Below are 24425 nucleotides of genomic sequence, written 5' to 3'. Positions count from 1 at the left end.
TTATACTTTATATTTTTTTAATATCAGATATATGGTATCATATTCTGCAACATACAGTAAATTCAGTTGCAAAAATAATATAGTACCTGGTAATTTCCACCTTTTCTATGCATATAATCCTGAGTTTTTTCTCATTATCTCCTTAACTCCCTACAAATCCTTCCAAGGACTGGTATTTTCAGATAACTTCTCTCAAGCTGAAATACATGTATGTCACCTTGCTTAGCACTGTTCAGTCGTAATTGTTAGATTATAACTTGGTGACAGACTAAAGACACTTACTAGCTGAATCCAGCGCTGATCTTTTGTTAGGCACACTGGAGCACACTCAGAAGTCTGCACAGGGACTTGCATGTGGAGAAGCGGAGACCTTTTTTTCTTCCTTTGTAGACTGAATCTTGTGCTTAAGCACTCATAGGCCTAAAAGCAAGGGAATGGATTTATTACAATAAACTAGAAGCACAGATATGTTTCTGTCTAAGAACTCTAGATACTGACTCAGTAGAGTGCTTATGCCCATGCTTATTTTACTGCCTCTTTCAAGTTGCATACATCCAATTAAATAGTTTGCAATCCACAAGCCCTCATAGGAAAGCACAGCGAGCCTAATAATCAATTGGAGCAAGTCAGCTATGTGTGAGCAAATCAACTATGTTGATTTACAGTGATTGAGGGCTGGGCTCTTTTTATTTATTTTTTTATTTTTTAATTAATGTGTTGTTTTAAAAATATGTATGTTTTATTACTCCATGAGTGTGGTTCAAACCAAAGACAGAATTTATTTTTAAATTATGTAAATAATACTATGTTGTAAAAGCTGCCCCAAAGTTAAAATGTCCCCCTAAAATGTCCCTCTAAAAAATAATAATAATTTCTAAAAAGTGTTAGTCAAACAGTTAGTCAAACTGAATGTTCACTTAATGGGTATACTGTTCAAGTTATGACTTGAAATTGTTTCCATACTATAATTACAAAAATTACTTTGAAACATTCCCAGTAATTTTGCTGTCTCATGTCACTGCAAAGGCATTCTGCTCTTTTAACATAAATGTAGCACTACAATCTCAAGATTTTTGTTATATAACTGTTTGAAATTATGACCATACTTTAAGTGTATAAAATGCTGAAATTGATATTTGATTATTTATTAATTTAATTCTAATGAAATTTATCATTTCATTTTGTATTCGTAGTTTGATAGGTGTAAATATTTATTTGCAAACATTACCTGTGTTTGCATTTTACTTTTTTTTTTGTCTGGGATTTTAACAGTAGCTCAGACACAATTAACAGTAGCTCAGCACACAATTACTGATAATTCAGGCAGAAACTCCAACTACTGAAATTTTATACCTATATATTGTTAAGAGCACCTTGTCTGTAGCTACTATAACAAGTGTTTTGGATTTTTTGACATCAGAAAATACTGGTGGTGGAAAATGCTGACATCTTATTCTTACTTGAGAACGAAACCAGTGACTACCCACGCTTCCTATTAATTTAGCTAAGCATTCTATCCTTGTACCTCAGATACTTAGTGATCTGCCTGAATACCTGAATAGCTTCAACAAACTTAATCCCTCCATTTATGTATGTGTTTAACCTCAGTCATTACTCATGCTAACTGTAGCATCTGCAAAGTACCTTATTCCATTTAAGAAATTTCAGACTCGGTTCCTGGTTTGTTTAAACTGGAGAGTCTTGAATAACTTAAAGATGGATAAAATTCACAGCACAGGGCATTACAAACTTATCCTCAGTTTGCCAGGAGGAACTTCATAGGGGACCGTGCTGCTTCTCAGTTACCAGAATCCCCTACACCTGTATGATATCATCCCATGCTGCAGATTCACCTACCAAGGATTTCAGGAAACAGGAGCTTATTTAACAGTAGTTGTATTATACAAATTAAGTTCTCTTCTTAAGTTTTAAAATACATTCTGTGCACATGTACTTGTGGAAATCAAATGAGACACATTTAAAATATTTCCAACCAGAAAACAATGGAATAGATTGTTCTTATTAAAAAGGTTGAAAATCCTGATTGACAGCCTAAGCCATTAATATAACAAGTGGCAATGATTTAATGAGACCTCTTAGTGGGACCTGAGAAATACAAACTCTCTGCAAGATAATTTTAAGGTGGTAACTGTTTCATTCTCTTCATAGGTCTGCTCCCACATACACACAGCACTGGGATGTAGCAATTAAAAAGCAGATTTTTGTGAACCTCTATATTCATGGTGAACAAAACCAAAAGAAACTTGACTTCAAAATTGGTGTTTTAAGGGTGCAAGAACCCGACCTCACTCCTGTGAGTGCTGTCCAAGACCCTCTGCTGTCTGTGATTAGAGCGGGGCATGGTTGTGACAACGCACCTGAACTGCTGCTGCTGCTGTACGTGTTACAAGATAGAGAACTATTTTAGTGATAACTTTTATTTTTATAAGATAGTATAGATTTATGACAAATGTAAATGCTTATTTATAGCACATCATGCTTCCGTCATGTTTCTTGCTCTATTGGAACGTATTTATCTGTACCTGTATTAACATATATGTATATATGCGACCTGGAGCAGACGCTGGACACCCTCCCTCAGCTCACGCCGCCAATAAAAGCCCCCAGAAGACAGCTTGTCGCCTCTTGGTGCCACACACCACCAACGGTCCCCAACGGTCGCCCAACGGTCGCGGCGCGCGCCCCGTCAGGCGGCGGCATGGCGCGAGGCGCGGTGGTGCGGGTGCGGCAGGGCCCGGCCTGGCGCCAGGGGCTGCCGCAGAGCGGCGCCGCCCGCCTGCAGGGCCTGCGAGGTGCGGGACGGGGCGGGACGGGGCGGGGCGGGAGGGGCTACACCGAGAAATGAGGTGTAGCTCGTCTATTGAAAACGATTCCTCGAGAAAGCAGGGATTGCTGCAGCCCAGATGCTGTTCGTTAGGGAACGAGCAACGTTTTCCCTTCATTTTAACGTTTTCTGCCTATAACAGGACACGTAATAAAGATTTCTGCCTAGCAAAAAAAGTTACCAGATAAATCGCACTGTATGTGTGTGACCTGAAGTATCAAAGCAAGTCACATTTTGTGATTATAAAGGCCTTAGATACAACAGCAATAGACAAACAAGTCTTGGACAAACCAGTACTGGGTTGGCACTGGAAGCATATGAGGAGCCGGGTTCACACACAGGACTGCTGCTGCTGCTGGCACTCCGCTCAGGTTACCTGGCTGGGCTGCCAGGCCACCCCAGCCACCTCAGGCAGGGACTGGGGAGAACCAGGCCTTACCTCGTGAGACCAACAAGTGCTGTGGGGAGCTGTCCCCCTAGGGACGGATCTCCAGCTAACAGCACAGAGACACCAGCTCTCATCCATTATGAGCGTGAATTAATTGCCAGAGATTGCCATTGCAATTTCCTAGAAAGCAGTGACAATCGTCTGATGGGGATTCTGCTCAGCTGACAAAAAAAAAAAAAAAAAAAAAGCACAGCAGGAACTCATCACGCTGCTTCATGAACTGTACTCCTCACTCAGCCATTTTCACTATTGTTTCTTCAGTAAATAGAAATGCCAGGAGTTGTCATCACAGGTGGATACAGTTAGGTTAAGTGCTTGAGCCATGCCACTTTCAGCAAGGAAACACCAACCCTGAAACCCTGACAAGTCACACAACTGCCATGGAACTGGGACAGTGAGAGTGATATTCCTATCTGCTTTTATCAATAAAACATGGACCAAAATAACTAATATGCAGTGGTCAGAACATGGTCTCAGCCTTAGAACATTGCCAATAAAAACTGAAAAGGCAAGAGCATGAATGTTAAGTATCCAGGAACCTGCTTCTGCCTAGTAAAACAAACAAACAAACAAAAAAGCCATGGGATGAGATGAATAAAATAAACAAACAAATAAACAAATAAATCCTTAAATCCATGGGTGCCCATGCAGAAGCATGAGGCATTTATGTGCTGCTGGAACTGCATCGAGTTCTCACTTCCCCTGTTCTGATTAATTTACAACACTATGCAATGTACTGTAATAAACCCAAAACACACCTAATTCAGCTAAACAAATACGTAGGTTGAGAGAAGGTTTTGTCCCTTCTGGCTTGATTCTCAGCTTCACAAAATCTCAAGGCTTTAATGTACTGAGGAATTACTCTTTACCGAAGAATTACTCTTTAAGCAGAAGTGAAATGAATTATGCGTCGATGAACAATTGGGTTATCAAGGTTGTTCACTTAATGTTCCAGCTGTTCTATAGCACCATCCTAACGTTTACTGGAGATTTCTTTTGTATTTAATCTTATTCCATGGTACTTGCAAATAAATACATTGTGTTTCTTACAGCTGCTGTGCCAGTTAATAGCAAATATGAGTACATAATGAATTTCTTGCCTTTTACTGCTAGAACTAGAAATGACAGAGGGTGGAGGCTTCATTCAAAGGAGATCCATTAATGTAATAATAGAGAAGCTAGATATCAAAGCAGACAGGAGTTGTAGGGAGTTTTGTACAGCACTTAGCTACATTAACACTGTTATTTGCTTCTTGCTCTCATAAGCATTAGAACTTCAATATACCAGGAGTTCACAGCAGAGCAAGCAAATGCAATACCGCTCACTGCTTCTTCACCCTTTTCCAGCTGTCCTGCAGGCAGATGGGCACCAGCTGATTCTAGAGGAGATACCCGACTGGAATACTGTAGAACTCATAGTAAACGGGGAGACTGTATTTCGCTGCAACATCAATGAACTGGATTTTGGTAAGCACAAAGTTTTATTCATCCCAGTGTCTCACTGAAAGCACTTACATTTTGAAGTAAGCACTTCCTAAGGCATAAACAGTCCAAGTTCTGTCAACATTAACTCTTCTAAGCTTGCATTACTTTATATTTGAGGCATTTTAAAGGGCACAATCAAGAAGAGAGAACAGTTCAGCAGTTAAGGCAATGCCTAGGAGAGCACTCTCTCAAGGCCTTCCTGCATGCACCACTACACAATCACAAGAAAACCAGTTAGATTTCAGTCCACAGTTAAAACTTATATGCTTGGGTCTTAGTTTATTTATTTATTCAGCTCCCCTTCCTTCTCCCCTGACAAACCAAAAATAATACCATTGCAGTGCCCCACATAGAGGCATACATATATTTATATATTTATATATATTGATTCAGGAGAGTCAAAGAGCTTCAGGGCTCAAGTTCTCATTTCCAGTGCAACCACCTTCCAGAGAAAGGCTGAAAGCCACCACTCCTCCCCTCCCCACTACTCAACAGCTTCTCTAGGGCTGGGGAAGTTGAAGGTATAAAGGGAAAGCAGAAAGCTGACCAAGCACAAAGGTATTTTTAGCACCACATCTTGGTTGGTTTCACCTTCCTGAAAGGAAAGAAACAGACCAGTAACTGGGAGGTTCCAATACTGCTCCTTTTGGAAATTTATTCCAATAAAATAAAACCTTTTGTTGTTGTTGTTGTTGCAGTATTAGATCTATGCTATTCTACTGTCTGCTGAATCACCTGCACTGCTGCACTCACTTTTTGCCTTGTTTCAAATCCAGACCAAAACTAAATCAACCTCAGATTATGCAGTTAAACAGGGTAGAGCCAAACTGAGTCCAAGTACTGTGAGGGAGAATGCAAAGGAACGCAGATGTTACAACAAGGAGTACAGATGTAAGATATGAATAAGCTTATTTAGATATACTTCCTAAGTTGTGTTTTTTCTCCTTTAGGAGGTGATGGCAAGTTGGATCCACTCTGTGAAGAAGCCAGAAAAGCAGTGTTAAATGCTTACTAACTTATAGGTTCACAGTGCTTACTGATTTATAGGTTCACATTCTCTTTTACCTTGTTTTTCTGCCAGGCAATTTGCTTGCATCACAAAAGTATTAGAAATTTTATGATACAGTTGGCTCTTCATGCTTCTGTCTCTCTTAATGTGTCATTCAGACAGGAACATACATCCTTTTCCAGAACCAGTCATGTGTTACCACCCTGAATGTCACAAACTCATATAGCACTGTGACTAACAAGTAGTTCAAATAGTTGGATTTTAATTAAAAGAAGAATGAAATTCCTGGACATCTTGCATTATTTTAACTTTCAGGGAGTTTCCTATGTTAAAGATAGTCATTTCAAAGTTAATAGCTACTGATCGATCCATACATACTCACACAAATGTGCCAGTTTCACTTTTCTCTTGGCCACAAATATTCCAGAGAACGTTGTTGTATCTTCAGACACAGCCCAAGGGTACAGAGAGAAGCAAGCTGGCATGATTATAAGGGCAGGGTTAAAGCTGTCTGCAGTTACCATTACCAATATTCCAGGTATCAGAAAAGTAACACTGCTTTTTCCTCCCTTTTTTCCCCCCTTGGTAACTAGGTTATGAGGCTACTATTTTGTTCCTGATTTATCTACATACACCCTCAACCTCAGTTAAAACCTACTTCTGGTCAAGGTGAATCCAACAGTTTGCAAGCAGCCATATGTTCAGGACACCAGTGCTCTGACAATTTTCAACTTGACCCATATTTAGTTTATGAAAGAAAGTGGTTAGTTTTTGCATTCTAATGTAGTCGTATGAACAGAGAAACACAGCATACATTGAGGCTAAGGAGTGCTAGACAGCTGCAGTTTCTAGTAGGGCTTCAGGCGAGACCATCTGACCATTACAAAGCCAAAGACAAATAAATCCTAGCACTCACAATAACTCCTATAAGCTGCAAGAAGGCAGGTAGTTACAAATAACTGAAGTACCTCTACTGCAGTACTGATCCAAAACAGAAATGTTGTCAAAAGAAATGCTTTGCTATACTAAAATACAATCTCTTAATTATATCCTAAAGATGCCAGAGGTATTAAAAATATTATTTAGCAAGTGAGAAAAAAGTATTAATAGTTAAAATCAAGCAAAGCAAAAATCACACTGTTCTAGAAGACAAACATTTTTGCTTTCTATAACTAATGTAACAAGATTAGAAAGTGAAAACTTTCAGATGACTATACTGAGAAGATCAATAAAATTAACACTTTCACAGATGAGAAAGGCACATTCTGGAGCAGACATTCACAAAGAGAGGAGATTGTGTTTTCATCATTTGCTCCACTCTAGCTCTGTCCTGGACAATACTGAGTTAGTTCACCATTCACTGGGGTTCTGACCCCATAACTACGGAGACAGAGAGAAGACTAAGCTCCCCAGATCTCCTGAGCATGAAATGCTGTGAACATCAACAAAAACACTCTAAAAAGACCTAACCAGTTCTGTTTTTAAATTAAAAAAAAAAAAAAAAAAAAAAAGAAAAAAAGAAAAAGTTTTCAGGTCTTACTGTGTTTAGCGCTCTCTGTAACATCACCCTGAGAACATTTTTGACATACCTCCAAGTTGGAATGGCAGCAGTTTTGTAGGGAGACATTAAGACATAATAGATCAGCTTGTTTAACTTGAATAAATACGAACAAGCTTTGAGGAACAGAAGCTTCAGGTCTCAGAGAGAAGTAGCAAACTTAAAAAAAAAAAAAAAGTATGGGTTGAGAGTAACTGCTCTGACTCTGCATTAGAGTACTATTATGACCAAATTGTCAAAGACTGGAGATGGACAAGATTTTTAACATGACAATGAAGTTTAAAATAAAAATAAAAACTCCATCAGACATCTTGAACACTACCAATTAGAATGCATAAAGAGATCTCAGACTCTGTTATTGGGCTTTTGTAATAGAAGGGAAAAATACATACAAATTTGAAGTAGCCCTTTTGGTTTGGTACCCACTCCCCAAACACTACCTGTGATTAGTTGCCATGGCACTAGCAGGCAGGTGGATGTTTGAAGGCACTGGAGTAGCCACTTGGACAAAGGGATTCTGGTATTTTTTTTTCATATATATGTGTGTGAAATAACCACTTTCTCCTCAAAGTCTCCCTCATTTGTAAGGGGATTATCAGCCCCACAGATAATCATGGCCGTTTGAGAACAACTGAACAAGTAGAACTAGCCTGCAAATCCTCTCTACGGTGACTTTCATCCAGACTATTGCAAAGTTAAATCAGGAGAAAGAAAGCAGCAGCAGCAGCAAATTATTCCAGTAGTAACTCCAACTAAATTGCAGTGCAGCTTTTAGGGTTTGACTAATTGTCTCATTAAGACACATTTCTGAATTTCTGATCACTGAAATGGATCTCAAGTATTTTTAATCACTGAAAAAATTGTACCACTAAGAGCCTCTCGCCCTTCTCTCCTCAGCGCTATTTGCAATGGCAGACACACAAAGGCTCCTGTTGATTGGAGCCCCACTGTTGCACAGTTGGCAGTCAAATGGTACTAATGGCACAACAACACAATATAACTAAAATAGTTTGCCTTTTAGTGTAACAATCTCTTATAACATGATTAAGCTTAATCATGTGCATTTCCTTATGTTTTGCAAAAGGCTTACAAAATTTGTCAGCTTTTCCAGTAATTTCTTCAAAAAGGGAGAGAAAATAAAATAAAAAAAAAAATAGCTATCAAGAAACAAATTAACAACACTTGATTTAAAAAAAAACAAAAAACAAAAAACTGCATCAAGTGTGGGCTGCCCAGCAGAGCAGTTGTGCAGCACCCAAGCCACTCTTCTTGCAGAATGCAACTCCAAAGCCTGAGTTGCATTTAATCACATTTAATTGCAGACACTTTATTGAAACACAGAGTTTAGGAGCTGGCTTGCCCTCAGCAACTTCTGTACCTGATGGAGAGAGGCATCTCCACAGAGCAATTCGGATCTCTGCTGAGTACTAGGCTCCAATTTAGGCACTTTTTAATTGTTTGAAACTAAACACCAAAAAGAGAGATGAAGCTTCTTCCTCACATGAGATGCATGTTTCAAAAGGAACGTGCTGGTGTTAGTCAGCACACTACTGACATGCTCTTTGCACTATCAGCAAACAGGAAGATTTTACTCTTGGCCATTGTTCCTATTGAGAAGGAAATCACTCTTTACAAGTACTCAGGAAGAGTTTAAAATATCCTATTTATTATCAAATACATTTTGCTTGCTTTAAAATTACTGTATGATGGTAATCAACTTTCCACAGCTGATGTGAACACAGTTCTCAAAAAAAAAAAAAAAAAAAAGTTTAAAGTTGACTAGAGAAAAAAAGTTGAATTATTTTAATAGGTTTTTGGTATTTTTAATTATCAATACTGTACATAGATAAATCTCCTTCTTCTTCATTTTGCATATTGGCCATCCAGCACTGTTATATTAAAGATGACAGCACTAACAATTTCAGTGCACCATTTTTACTTACTAGGAGTCTGTGACTAATCTGGTTTGCAGTCAGGAGGAAGTGACTTCACCTCCTTTGTCTGAAATGGAGACGACAGCTTTGAGCCACAGAGATCCTCCCTGTTTTCCAGTTCTCCAATAAAAAGTGCTGTATAACTTACCTGTGCTATACTTCACAATTAGTGCAAGGAAACGTTCTGTATGTGTGTAAATAAATTACAGAATGTCTATTTTATAATGAGCAGGGTGTACTGTGGTATAAATAGCACAAAATGCATTAAATAAACATTGCCACATATGACCAAATATCTATGAAATGAGCATATCAGAGGAGAAGTTAATTATCTAAGAGTGTTACAAGGAACTGTTTAGAATCGCTGGAGATTAAGTTGCTTTATTTCTGTTTATCTTTCCTCCTGATTAGGCAGTAGGCTGTTGCAAAGAAGAGAGTCCCAAAGCAACACAAAGCTTCAGCTCTTAATCAACTCTAGGATGACAGAGTTTTGTCAACAATAGTTTGAAATTCTGATAAAACAATAATTTTCTTCAAAGTAATTTTGTACAAAATATGCTGGCATGAAATAGCTTTTAGGACATAAAGTTGCAAAATATTTATGGTTCTTTTGATAACTTATGCTGCTCAGGGGAAAAAAGACAACTTATGCAGTGTATTTTACATATACGTATTTGTCAGATATATTACACCAAAAAAGAAAGTACGTGCAAACTTCTTTAAAACTGGTTTTTAGTGTCAGAGACTAATATTCCTGGACTAAAATATAACTTTACTGTATTAATAGGATTTCTAGACTTGAAAAGCTATGGTGTTTCAGTTCAGATACAAAAATGTTAAGACTGATGGAATTTGATTTTGCTCGAGCCGTGACATTGATGGAAAAAAAACATCCACTATTCATCCTATGCTACATAATCAACATTGCAAAAATTGATTAGTTAAGAACGATTGTGCAAACCGCTTTAGCAGAAAGAACAATTGGTGAAGAAGGCTTTAATCACTTAAATTTTTCAAAGCAAGACCAAGCCAATCACTTTACATTACTTAAGTATTTCTTAAAATCTGTAATTAACATATAGTAATAAATATTTCATCTTTAATAAGCCTGTTGGGAGCAGTTTGTTAAACCTTTATTTTTAGTCAAGGGGAATTACATACAATTGTTTTATCATGTTCTGAATAAGACAACTTTATTTTGTCCCTTTGATATCCATATTAGAAGAGACACTTATTTGGGGAAATATACTATTTCCTCAAATGTGTTTTGCTTTTTAATAATTAAGCTTACTTATGGAGCAGCAACCTCACCAGTTTGTCCATTGATGTCCAGTAAGAGGTACTTATAAACAAATGGATATTGTGGAAATTTAAAGTCCTCTGTCACAGGCCAAGGAGCAGAGACACAAGCCAACACACACCCAGACAGGGGATACCAGGATATCCAGGCACCTTCCTAACATTCCCCTCCACTTTTTCCTCTACACAGAGCCACATCGCAAGGTGCGGGGAGCAATCTAGAACACTAAACATCGCTGCCCTCCAGCAAAGTCCCTGTGCAGACACCGTTTATTTCACTGCAAGACCAACTCAAATGTGGTTGCTTAAACCGCTACTAAAACAAAACCATTATACAGGTGACGTCTAATGGCCACCCCTGGAAAATACTCAAGCTGAGCTGAGCTCCGACCCAGACCTGCTTCGCTTGTGATAGCCTGAGCACTCCTTCCACCCTCCAAGGCAGGAGGACACAAGGCTGGCTATGATATGGGCAGGAAGTTTCTCAGTGCCCCTTTGTGAAAATATCAGAGATTTTAGGGGAATTGCATAGGAAGTAAAGATTTCTGCAACAGAAATTATGTTTCAGTGTTTCACACGGCATCTTTAACGATGATGACAATTGTTTTCCCCTCTAAATAAATTAGATCTCCATTTGCCATTAATGACTGCATCACTTAAATATCACAAAGAAACCGCCTGGTGCACTTATTAATAATTGAAAACTTTGGAGAAGTCTCAGAAATAATTTCAATCAAAGCTAATAAATCTCTAACACATTATCCTTCCTGAATGTTTTTCCTTTTGTTCTTTTATTCCTTTTGGATAATAAGGCACATTTTAAATAACAGCATTAAGAAAAACACAGTCTGAACTGAGAAGTATCTATGATCAGAAGTGACTTAACAAAAAAAAAAACAACACAAAAGATGTAGAAATGAGGCAACATTCATCCGTTTCCCTTTTTCAAATATGTTTAATTTTTAGTTCAGTCCACATGCTGTTTCCTAGCACCTCACACTGATGATTAAGAAAACACAGCCACTTAATCTCTGTCCTTGGCTTGCATAAACATTACGAAAAACTTTAAATAATAATTTTAAAATGATTATTCAGTAAAGTCCATCAAGCCAAGACACCTGTTGCTACACAACTGGACTTTGCAGAACTACTAAGTGACCAAAAGGAACAAAAAACCACCCAAAACATCTTCATCAGAACTAATAGAAAACTTGAACACCTTCTATCATTTAAAGTTTCTTTAAAGTTTGGTGTTCTACTTACTCTGCTCAGTAACTTTATATACCCAGGAAGGGCAGAAAGATGCATGCAAAACTACCCTCACCTACACAGATTATTTGGTGCCTATTTCTACCGGCCGATCAAAGCCCAAGGACGCACAATCATGTCCCCAGGACACAGACAGTGGAAAGGGAAGCAGTCCAGCACTTGTCCTTGCCAACAGACCTTACTGATGGGGATCACAGCTGCAGCCTGGCAAAGGGAGGGCATTCTTCACCTCCACCCACAGAAGGGAAAGGGATTTTTAAAGCCTTTTAAAATATATATATATATATATATATATATATATATATATGCACACACACATTTCTCTACTATTTTTCATTCAAAGGTTTACTCACCTCTTCCAAGGAAGCCTCACTGTGCTCATGCTACAAGTTTGGTAGCAAGTTTAGCAAGTAGAAAGTTTAGTTTACGTCCTGAGAAGCCTTTGCTTGTGGCTCGCAGCAGAAAGACACTGCACTGTCACGTGTTTTCCTCTAGGGCTTGAAGTCCCCAGAAGCTCTTACAATTGTGCACCCCAAGGGCAGGACAAGGCACCCTGCCCAATTCCCCCCAGCCGCATCTGTCTCTTACCTGCTTGTAGAAAGTACAGGCAGCTGGGATCCCACAGCCTCCTGCTCCCAGAGCCTTTCCCTGCAGCCATGCCTCCTTCGCTGGAGTTAAACTCCGCAGCTCTTGTTGTCTCTGGAGTAGAAATGAGGGGCAGTGTCCCACAGCAGCCTGGGCAGGGACCTCTGTCCCACCACGGGCCCAACTTCAGCCCTCTGTTCTGGGATAAATGGGGATGCATTTCGGTGTGTCAAAAGTAATGATGAGTCTGGGATCAAGTGTTCAGTTTTAACCAGCTAACAACAGACAGCTTTTGCTTTGCCACCCCACACAGGCCAGTCCCATAATTAAGTAGCCACCTGTGCCAGGTGACTCGTCCCCCAGGTGTGGTGGGGACTCCCTACGTTGCTGCTCTGCCCAGCTGCAACCTGCTGAGTACCCTGTAAATATGAATCCTGCTGAATCACTGAACCAATGCGCAGCACAGCAGCAGATTTTTTTTTTCCTCCATCTTTCATTAGACCTGTTAAACTTACAACTTTGCACCTGCTTTCAGGGTTTTTCTGGCTTTACATGATTGAGTGTGGCTGTATTTCATGTTTGGAGCAACATTTTAAGTCGCATTACACTAATGGAAAAGGCCAGATCGAGAAATAAGAATCTGTGACACTTGTGTAAAGTTAACAGTCAAAATATCGATGTGAGGATTTTTGTGCACGTGTATGTGCACGTAGAGCAAAGGTTCCCAAGGTTTTGTTATTATCAGCAATAGTGGTTATTCCTAGCTCTGGAAAAAAAAAGATCCGAAAAAAAAAGAAGATCCCCCTCCCTAACACACATACTTTTATCTACGCAGTTCAAATAATGAGCATACATTCCTGTTTCTTGTCTAGTCTCAGATATTAATTTTTACCTCCTCAAACAAGCAGAATGGTTCCCTTTCTGGAGAACAGGTCTAGCAGACTCTCGTCTCTGCTCTAGCAGACTATGACTCCAACTGCATCACGGATAGAGGAAAAGTTTCCATCAAACGCACCCCTGCTGCTAGTGCATCTCATCAGGTAGCTAATAGGAAACAAAAATAATTCTGTGATGGAGGCTGTTTGTCCTAGCAAATCATTTGCTACAGTAGACATGCATGATGTGATACCTCACCCACAGATACAATGAAGTCAAATTGATTCTCATATTTGCTGTATTCTTCCTTCTGAGTTATAAAGCTGTGATTTGAATTTCAGTGCAGGTAAGCTGCAGAAGCCTCTCTCTTCTGTATACCTTCTGTATTTTTCTAACCCTTCACACAGATTAACTGATCACTATTGAGTATATAAAAAAGAAGTAGCTGGCAAGTTAAATGCAATGGTATTTTTCTGTGAGATCAGAGAGAGATTTTGAATCTGGTTTAAAGGCGCCATTAGAGGATCTTGGATTCATTGTTGAAAATACACTTATTGAATGTGCATCTATTTCAGAACGTTGTGGTTTTTATTCAAGGGACCTTGCTGTAGAAAGGCAGCAAAATTCTGCAAATAGGTGTAATCTATGCATTTAGCAATTTATAATGCTTTAACATGTTTTGAACATTTCCTATTGGAAACTACAGGCAACAGTAAACCATTTTAAAGAAAAATACATTGAGCCAACATATTTAGAGAGATTTATTCCAGTGTTTTCAAATTAGAGAAATGAAACCCAGTCAAATTCCATCATTTTGAAAATTCTGCTTTAAACATAAATGTGTTCACTTGATTTATTCCTTAATTTAGAATAAAACAAAAAATATTCTACTAGAACCTCAAAGCCTTAATTTGTACTTGTAACCCAATGGTTCTGAGTAACTATCTTTTTTTTCCAGTTCAAATGCTGTGTCTCCCTCTTTACTACTAAATTTAAATAAGCTATTTAAATAACCAGGCAAACAAACAAAAACAGAAGAATGAGCTGCCCTAGCACTTTTATGAATGGGATACTAATGCCAACACTGAGAGGAAAAACTGTCAAAAAGAAAAGGCATAACAGAGAACTTCATTCTTGCATATTTTTATTTATTTATTTTTACATTCTTTGATGGAATTTTTACGCAACTATTATGCCACAATATATGATACACAATGACAATGGAAACCTGCCATTTACCACTTACATTTCTATGTTTATTTTGTTTTCTACCTTTGCATATACTGTGGCATAAGTGCATTTATCAATTTTCATGCAGCACTGGCCTGCCTTCTGCAGACTGAGAATACAATAAACGGTGCCAGCAGTATTTAGATGCATTCAATTCTCGCCACAAAATTATGAACTCATAAAAGCATTAAAATACTTTGGGTGATGGTTACTGCCTATCAGCTTAATGCTTTCAGCTGTAGAAATGGACAGGAGACAACCTTTGCTGGTGTCATCTGCAGTGTTTTCCAAGTTCATTAGGCTTCAAAAGACTGAACTAACTTCTGTGTTTCAATGACAGCAAAGCCCAATGCAACTAGTCTAAATTAAAAGGATGCTACTGCTTTTCATAAATATTAGACCAAGTTTGGTTCTGGAACCCATGGTAAGTAACTTACCACACCACTTTTATGCTCTGGCAGAAGAATTTGTTTTATTTTATGTTATTTTGTTTTTATTTTTAACATCTTGCTGTCTCCAGGCCAATTGAAGGAACAGCATGAGGTACACATCCCTTTTTGGTAACCTACTTGTACTAGTCGTAGATGATCATAACTCAAAGTTTGTAATAAAGCTTTTTATTTTGACAAGATAAGAAGCTTTTCAGCATCACTTGACTCTTTGCATCAGGCATAAACTGTCAAGCCTTATTATATCACAGCCAATATTGCAACAGCAGGGTAAAACCTACTGCCAGGAACACGAGCATGTTCCGAGAGCATGCTCGGGACAGGGAATTGGAGATGGGTGAAGTCTCATCTATGTGCTTTCCAGTCACTTGTTCTGAGCAGATCTAGCACAACCCTCAGGCTCTGCAGGGGCATAGGGTCCTCCTGCAGATAGTTACTTTTTCCTACTTCAACACAGGCATGGCCATTCCTCTGCTTCCTGTTACACCACTTTTTTCCTTAACTGTGCAGTTCCCTTTGCCATCCAGCACAATGAAGAAAGGAAATCTCCTGCCACTATATAGCCTAGAGTGTTGCAGAAGCCTGCAGTCACAAGGCTCACCCAGCCCCAAGCTCTCCTGGGGCAGATGGAACAGGACTTCTGACAGTAGATCTTATATTAAGACAGAAGAAAGCTGTACCCATCCTCTTTCTGGCACTGCAGAGGAAGCATAAGCAGCAGCAGTCTGAGACCACTCCGCTACACAGTGCCACCAATAAAGCCAAGCACTCTCTCCCCAGAAGAAAAGCAACCCCCTGCTGATCCCTGCCACAGAACCTCTGCTCATGGACCCGCTGTACCTCAGCTCTCTGGCACAGGGCCAACTCTTAGAGGCAGTTCCCTTTTATGTCCATACTGAAAGCATGTGGCAACTGATCAACAGGTAAACACAAAGGACAAAAAAATCAATTACTTCTTGCACAAAAACACGGCGTGTGCTTTTGGTGAATCAGCAACGGTTGCTCGCCCACCTTCCTCACCATAAAAATGGATGGTTAAATCAGGAGTGGGGTACTTCAGTTTAATTAATATCACCAAGGAAATTTGAGGCAGGGATTAGCAGTGGACAAAGTAGAGAACCCATGACTTGCTGATAAACACAGATTTCTCATCCAAATACAGTCTTTTTACAGGTGCTACAATGTCAAATCAGGTAGACCAGAAAGTGGGAGCAATTGGTGCTATCACCTCTTACTTTGAAGGAATTTGTCCAGCAGTTGGCTTCTGCTAACTTCAACTGATAACTAATTGCTCTGTCAGCTGTGGTCAGTGCCATTGTGGTGCCTCTATCTTATACCTAAATAATCTACACCATTTTTTAATTACCCATAGTTTACTAACCTTGTAATCTTGACTCCCTATTTCTAGCCTCCTCCTCACATCGTCAGGCTACCTTACCATCTCTTCCCAACACCCACACCCTGTGCATTTCCCTACCAAAATCACCTATAGGTGTGATGGTAGCACCCTTTGCTTTTCAGTTTCATTACTACTCTCCAATATATCTAGAATTAACTGTCAATCATTGTTCTGGAACAATGCATCTTGTTTCCTTAGTGGCTTCCTCTCTTCTTTTTCAGGGATATGCACAGCTGCATCATGTTTTCCATGCCTGTTCTACTTACTTACAACAATTAGACACTGTCCAGTCTGAGATCAGAGCCTCACTGAGCTAGACACTGCATCCTTGGATAGGAGACTCCTTGTCCCAAAGAGTTTCCAATCTAAATAGAGAAGTGACAAAAAAATGGTGGAAGGTAAGCTGGATTTTTTTTTCTTACGAACTGGGGAGCAAGGTGTAGTGTAATGCAGTCAGCTGCTGGATCCTTACATAATTTCCAGTATTTTTCCCATTCACTTTTATTTTCCTTTTTGGATGCAATGGTTTGAGACAGTACTGGAATGGAGATGAGTTGGTGCCCTGCAGTTAGAATGTCTTTCCCTCAAAGGCCTCCAGGTTGAAAGCTGTATCCAGGAACCTTCTGAGCGACACCAGATGCGTGTTCTTGTTGCCTGTGGCAGCTGCAGCAGCAGGCTCTCGGCCAACATACCTTTGTGACAAAAATAATTGGGCAGAGAAATGAGGTAAGAAGAGAAATTATTTTGACACTAACAAGCACATGAACATGCTGCTAAATGCATTTAAGTTAACTTGGCAGATTTGAACATTTTATCATCAATCTTTCTTAAATAAAAATATAAAATATAATCAAATCTAATTTGTACCATCAGTTATACCTTCCAGTCAGCTTCCACCTCTTTCCCCCTCACTGCATCTTCTCCCCCATCCCTCCCATGGCAGACAGCTACACTGTCTCATAATTAGGTAACTTGCTTTTGGCAATGAAGACTCTCACTCCTTCAACAGCTGTATGTGCAGATTTGAGAGTCAATCATCTAAAATAAATGCAAAGGTATCTGACTAGACTGAGCTCTTACAACCGCTATTCTCTCCAGAAATGTGAAATGTGGAGGGAAATTTTTAGAAAAGACAGATTCTTATACAAGAAGAAAGAAAAAGCTAGGAGAGCTAAGCACTGTGCTAAGTGGCAATAAATACAGAGCTAGGTGCAACTGATTTTCTTTTATAACTACAAGGAGGAACAAGATACACGTTATCTATTTGAGAAACAGTTACCTAGCTTTTTCCCTTCTTCACCCCAGAACCCCAACTCAAAGAGTTTTTTGATTTGTGGGGAACCTGTCTTCCCCTTAATAAAACCCTCAAGTCAAAAACCTGACAAACAAATCAGGCCAGGAGATAGAGCAACTGTTTAAAGTCTCATACCATATGGGTCGTGTGTGGTTCACAATAGTGCGGAAACGAGGTTTGACATAATCATAATATCCACTGTTTTTGTGTTCCTCCTGACACCAAACTAGGTCAGCACCTGGATACTTTTCAAGCTCTTCTTTGAGCAAGTCAAATGGGAATGGTGAGATCTGGAAAGAGAAAATAATAACTCGCAAAGCTTTCTCTTACATGGTTTTAGCACATGGCAGTATAACTATTGCATATTGCAACCAACCATTAGTACCAATTAGTACCACACTAATTTAATAGCCATATGTTTGTTAACATGATTCATTATTTTTTTAATTGTTTTCATGTTGTCAGAAGTGAATACACACTTTATTGTTTCACAGATATGAACAGAAGTAGCTTATAGTCCATATCTCCTGCATTCCTACAAGTTTTTCTAGTAAAGTAGCTGCCACAATACAAGTCCATAATTAGGGTGTGACAATATAGCTGCCAAGTGTTATTCACAACACCTAAACCCAACAGACTGGATATATAAATTTAAGGTGCCATCATGCTGTACACGCTGTAACATTTTTGTTGTTATGTTGTTCTGGAAAACTCAGCAAGCATTCTGGACCTCATTGTCCACTACACCACTGATGTGCCCCTTCTCCACTACACCACAAGGATTATCTAATGTCTTGTTAGTTCTTAAAGAATGCCAGCTATCACCATCATTTCTGGCAAGTGTCATCTTTAAAAGCACAGCAACCTGTTGCTGAAAGTCTCCCCAAAGATCCTATCTACTGAGTGTCAGACAGCTCACCTGTTCAAGTCTGGTTATAGCTACTTGTTTCTCCAAGTCTTGATTCTTTCTCTCTTTCACAAGATCATAGTACACTTTTCCGGTGCAGAAAATCACTCGCTTGACCTCATGTGGTGCCTGAGCTGCCAGTCCATTCTCAGGAATCACACGCTGAAAGGTGGTACCTAATTAGAGCAAAAATTAGAAAAGTACTCTCAGCGGAACTGACAGTGGAATACAGCAGCACAAGAAACTGTCCTTTACTGAGTAATCATCAGGCTGCAATGGTCATGGCGTCCTGTTACCTCCCTGTTCTCACAACTTTTCAGACCTGCATTCTTCTCAGACTGTTCACAAAAATTTAAAAGACTGACAATAATCCATTCTTCCACATTTAAAAGGAAAACTATATTAACAGTGAATTCCTTTTTAGCTTTGTGTTGTGCATTACACCTTCAGTTTTAAGTTATAGAATCACAGAACCATAAAATATGCTGAGGTGAAAGGGACCCACAAGGATCACCAAGTCCAGCTCCTGGCTCTGCACAGGACCACCCAAAAATCAAATCATGTGTCTGAGAGTGTTGTCCAAATGCTTCTTGAACTCCAGCAGGCTCGCTGCCATGACCACTTCCCTAGGAAGCTTATTCCAGCATCCAACCAACCGCTCAGTGAAGAACTTTTTCCTAATATTCAGCCTGAACCTCCTCTGTCATAGCTTCATGCCATTAAAGTTGCTGGGATAGCTCACCGTTGCTTACAGTTGTATTCAGAGATCTACCTGAAATATTTTTGCTTCTTTCCAAGATGATATCAACCACGTAACAGTAACACAATTACAGAATTTTCGAAGTTTATATATAAAAGCAGAGGACATATTCATACTGGAACTAAATATGGTAACTGTAGAAATATTTACAGAAGCACACACACAGCTGATGTATACTTATGTGATTTAAACCTCTGTTTGAGAGCTAAAACAGCATTAGACAAAGAAAGAATTAGCATAGTACTGAGTCATATGTATAAGTGCTAAGATACAATTTCAGATGCATGTCTTGACTGCTAGATATCTTTTCCCTGTGATATCATCTCCCAGGAGAGCAATTTGCTTGGGATATATGAAACTGGAAAGTATGAAAGCCAGTAGTCTTGCACTGGCAGGAAGAGGGACTTGATGGTCTAAAAGATCCTTTTCTTTGCTCCTTTCTATGATTGATTAGAACTATTCCCACATTAACCAGCTGGAAGGCAGCAGACAGTGGCATGACCTCCCAGTCTGAATCAGCACACCCACTTACCAGAAGAATAAGCTACTGCTTGAAGAACCATTTATCTTGGGGGTAGAAAAGCAGCAACACAAACATATAAAAGAGGAACTGATTTATGTCAGAATTACCCTGTCTCACTGAACAGCAAAATTCATCATTAAAAAAAAATGAAAAAAACTGAATTTGTGCTTCATTGGGTCAGCTGGCTCAGCTTTCAGTTAAAAACAAAGCAAAAAGAGTTAGCTCAGAGTCAGCAGTACTTTACTTCTTGCTGTCATCTTCAGCAGGAACATAAAGAACTGGATGTTAATTGGGAATTTTGGCTGCTACTGAGGATTAGCCTGAAGTACACGAGGCTCCCAAGACTTAAAGAGACAAATCACAATACCTATAAAATTTCTAATCTGATTCATTCAAAAAAGTTTTTAAGTAGTAATCAAAACCCACAAACTTCTTTGCTTGAGAAGCAAACTTTACTCACTTAAAATACGGAGACATTGCAAGGTTTAGGCATGTAACACAGGCAATGTTTAGGCAACTGTAACACACTTTTAAAAACCTGAGCTCTCTTCTGACAGCAATCAAGACCCTAGCTAGAACTTGAAACAGACTACCACAACCATGCACACTGGCTCACTTCTAAACAACCACTTTAATACTTTACTATGTTTCACTGCATTTCCTTATGCCACTAATACATTCTAGCCATTCTAGCCAGTGCATGACAAGACCAATTCCTCCTCTTTTGGTATTATGATCTGCTGCTGCTACATGATCTGGTGGTACTGATGGCTCACCAACAGCAGCTATGGGCAGTAGGGTCCAGATCTGAACTCACTGTTTCACTCATCTTACTTTAGATCACTGCTGTGACATGGCAGCCCCAGAACTGAGTATTGTAATAAGGAAATGAGATCTTTGTTCTTCCAAATGGGCACAGTGTGATTACAACCCATCCTTCACATTTATGGGTACAGTACAAAAAGCAATTCAAGTTTTTAAACGAAGGGAAAAAGAGCAGGGGAACCTAATATTAAGGAGAACATCGTTATAGAGAAGGGAATGCACTTTCCACAGCCCTTGAGATTAGTATCTGGTTACTAGACAACCTGTTAAAATCAAGAATCTGTATTTGAATGCAGAGTTTTCAGCCAAAGTCCAGGCTAGATCTTGTTACAACAGCTCTGCAGAAATTGAGCCAAAGGAAAAGGCAAACTCCCTAGAACAGTTTATCTTCTTCACACTTCCAATTTGATGTGTGACTTGGTATAGCTCATTATTTGTTCATAGTATTTTAAGATGACCTACCAGACACCATTTCATCAAAACTGGATTTAGCTTCTGGATGCCTCAGCAGTGACTTGGGTGTCAAAACGATGAGCTGTAAAACAGAAATTTCTCCAGCACTCAAGAGCAGCTTTATCTATGTTATTATATGCAATAGTTTTAACAATCTTCATACAAAAACCACAAACTAAAAATGCTATAGATCTAATTAAAGTGAACAACAAACACAGTAAATTATGTTTTTTTTGTTTGTTTGTTTTCCTGTTTTGAAAGCCTATGAAGTTTCATAATTGTTCAAAAGATTTGGTTAATTCATTCCCTATAAAGGTTCTCGAAAAACATTGCTTTATGCTCCCCTTTAAGAACAAAATCAAAGCACTATGAACCACTAAAATATCCAATAGTTGTATCTTAGTATTCAAGTTATAGAGGAGCCAAATGGCTTCAAAGGTAAACATAGAACTTTCTCCAAAAATCTGTGTTTCAACACCCATGTCTGAAGTCAGCTAGCATCTGAAAGAATTCACAGCAGTTACTTTTGAAAGGAAAAAACAACAGCAACACTACACAAATTTAGCATTAAATACAGTCTAAATAGGATAAACATCTCAGAGTGATGGAGGACTTTGCTCAACTCTGCCAATAGAAACCAACCGGGAAGGTGTATTCTAGGGAAACCCAGCCTGATCTTCCAAGTTTTCTCTTGCTGTACCAGCAGCCACTATTGTAGTTACAGTAAACACCTTAATGCAGTGATGCTAATCACAGTGTCTTACACTATGTAATTATCCTAGCTTAAACATGAAGAAATCTGCCGTTGTGAATTCTTCTTAATATTGTAGAAGACTCTCTCTAAAAGAGGAGAGGGAAAGTGTCTGGCACTGGAGTAAAACCAGTATAAGTCTCCAGACACAAAGAGCTGGTTTTAAAGATGGCAGTCACTGCCTACACAAGTACACGCAGGTTTTTGAAGTACCAGCACTTAGACATGCAGATTACGTAACCTGTTAGCTGCACAGTGTCTTGTCAAAATCATGTAAAGTTCTGAACAACCAGAAAGAAGTAAAGCTGAAAAACAAGTTTTAGAATTTTAGAGAGAGCTGAGTTTTATTCCACCAAATTGGCCACCCCCAACCTGCGTTCAGGATTAAACCACCAAGGATTAACCTTCCTTTCAGCAGTATGACAGACACAAACAAGGAACCCCTCTTTGCGTGAGGGTTAATACACCTAGAATAACAGTAACTTTACCGGTTTTCTGAAAGGCAGCAAGATCTGTCTTCTGAGAACATGAAAGTAATTGGCAGGAGTTGAACAGTTCACCACAATCCAGTTGCATTCATACAGCTGGGAAACTTCAAACTGCTCACTGAACTCCTGAGAGAGATATTAAAGCCATCAGAAAAATATCTAAAAGACCAGAAAAAAAAAAAGGCTTAAAAGACATCTTTCTATTTCTGACTCTCACCAACTCCCTTTATCAGCAAACTTAATTAGCAGAGCTCTGTTGAGATTATATTATTAGCTAGGGAAGTGTCTCTACAAAGCACTCTTCTGTTTCTACTTTTTCCTAAAAGCGTATGCAAATAAAGGCAAAAAGCTTCCTTTAATTTCAGCAAGCTAGGAAATCCAGGAAGGAAGCGTGAGGAGGACTAGCACTTCAGGAGGTATAAGGCACAAAGCAGATCCCCCCTTTGAAAGATTCTTAAAACAATTCTTTTTTTTTTTTTTTTTTTTTTTTAGTGTCCTGCCCTCTTATATTATCTTAATACAGAGTTTTAACATTCTACGCTTATGTATTTTATAACTACAGTTTTGTTATAAACATATATGAATGCACATAGGGATATAAGCGAGCATATATGCAGGTATAATCTCAGCACAGACTGGTGCAGCATCTAACACAGTGACATCCAGGTTCACGTCTTGAACTCTTAGCTCGTGTGATAAAATTTATAACTTGCTTATTATATGCAAATAACAGTCCTTGAAATTAGTCAGTGAAACACGTCTTTATTCTGCCAGTAGACTGACAAAAAACACTTTTAGATGAGGAAGAACATTGATCTGTAACTATCACTACCACCAAGTTAACAGAATCAGGGCCAAAACTGAAATGCATCCATTTTCTATTTTATTTATTTATTTATATATATATATTTATATATATTTATTATATATATATATATTTATTATATATTATATATATATATGTATATATATATACACACACATGGATGGCATTTTCAATTGATGTATAACAGCGCTTCTTAGGAATCTGCAGTGGGGAAGAGGATGCCCCATATCCTGTAGAGATAAGTACTTTTTCTGTAGAAGTGAATTATCAAACTCTAAAGGTCTTAACTAAATCAAGTTTAGAAATTGCCTTTACTTTCATGCTCCCAGCAGTATAATCTGGGACTACTGCAAAAATCCAGGAGTAGTTTCACATGGCATCCACTAGAAATTTGCTAGAGAAACCTATTTGCAGTATGCACAGCAATACATACAGGCAGAATCACTGGCCCTGAGGAACAGCCATAAAGAGATCATGCAGACAGAGATTAATTGTATATGATCTCAGCTTTGAAATGAAACAGCCTAGACTGCACAGTTCCATTATTTTTACTGGGATCAACTTAATGTTACACCAACTCTTGAAGCTGAATTTTATCGCACTACACCTAGCCAAAAAAACATGATTCTGACCAAAAAAAAAAAGTAACTCAAATTTTATTCTTCTGTGGCAAATAACTGAGTACTCATGGCAATAAAATGATTTCTCAGATGATGAAGCCAACACAACCCAGGTCAAAATAAATCTCTGAGAAGCAAAGAGCAGAAAAAGGATAGGGCCCTTTGACAAATCTACTTACCGGATAAGCATCAGAATCGTCATTGCTCATCTGCAGAAACCTCTCAGGCCTGGCTGATGAATGCTCTGGACCCTGGTAATCATATAATTTAAAACAACATTAAAAAGCCAAATCAGCAGTTAGATATCAGTCTAGGCCACTCGCAGCATAAGTACTTCCTTTCACCCTCGCAACTCTGCACCGGACTGCACACCTGCTCCCCAGCCAAAGACATCAGAGCTTGCAGCAGTGAGAAGAGATGAGAGGACATACCACAGGACTGGAATTGTCTTCCACAAACTGTTTTCATAGCGGAAGGTTAGGTTTCACATGAATTTCCAACACTTTTACCTGAAAAAGGGTAATAGGTCCATCTGGACAAAAAAAAAAAATGACCTTGTTAATGCAGGGCAAAAAGGTGCAGGAAGAATGTC

At 38.9% G+C, this 24425-nt stretch overlaps 3 protein-coding genes across 14 annotated transcripts in view; 1 reads left to right on the top strand and 2 right to left on the bottom strand.

Annotated features, from left to right (window-relative positions):
• LRIT1 (leucine rich repeat, Ig-like and transmembrane domains 1) overlaps window positions 1-13495 on the bottom strand; it is a 129107-nt gene extending 115612 nt beyond the window's left edge. For 2 of the 6 annotated variants that reach the window (XR_011809991.1, XM_072039465.1), the window contains exons 1-2: window positions 2544-2682; window positions 283-420 (exon numbers count right to left, since the gene is read on the bottom strand). The gene's annotated coding sequence lies outside the window, so the exon portion shown is untranslated. The other 4 variants (XM_072039466.1, XM_072039469.1, XM_072039467.1 and 1 more) reach the window with 4 other exon arrangements.
• C6H10orf53 (chromosome 6 C10orf53 homolog) lies at window positions 2683-6077 on the top strand. Its single transcript, XM_072039471.1, has 3 exons — window positions 2683-2813; window positions 4641-4760; window positions 5729-6077. The coding sequence occupies exons 1-3, from the start codon at window positions 2720-2722 to the stop codon at window positions 5791-5793; spliced, it is 279 nt and encodes a 92-aa protein (XP_071895572.1). The 5' UTR covers window positions 2683-2719; the 3' UTR covers window positions 5794-6077.
• Window positions 13496-14435: 940 nt separating the features above from the next.
• The window catches only part of OGDHL (oxoglutarate dehydrogenase L), a 56885-nt gene continuing 46895 nt past the window's right edge, over window positions 14436-24425 (bottom strand). For all 7 annotated transcript variants that reach the window (XM_027460381.3, XM_027460377.3, XM_027460378.3 and 4 more), the window contains 6 exons: window positions 24013-24084; window positions 22388-22513; window positions 21158-21230; window positions 18600-18763; window positions 17816-17970; window positions 14436-17078 (listed from right to left, as the gene is read on the bottom strand). In XM_027460381.3, coding sequence (XP_027316182.1) covers window positions 16955-17078; window positions 17816-17970; window positions 18600-18763; window positions 21158-21230; window positions 22388-22513; window positions 24013-24084 — 714 coding nt within the window. In that variant the 3' untranslated portion in view covers window positions 14436-16954. The remainder of the gene's footprint in view (window positions 17079-17815; window positions 17971-18599; window positions 18764-21157; window positions 21231-22387; window positions 22514-24012; window positions 24085-24425) is intronic.

The sequence above is a fragment of the Anas platyrhynchos genome, chromosome 6 (genome assembly GCF_047663525.1).
Source record: "Anas platyrhynchos isolate ZD024472 breed Pekin duck chromosome 6, IASCAAS_PekinDuck_T2T, whole genome shotgun sequence".
Lineage (NCBI taxonomy): Eukaryota > Metazoa > Chordata > Aves > Anseriformes > Anatidae > Anas > Anas platyrhynchos.
This window is presented reverse-complemented; position numbering and strand designations above follow the sequence as displayed.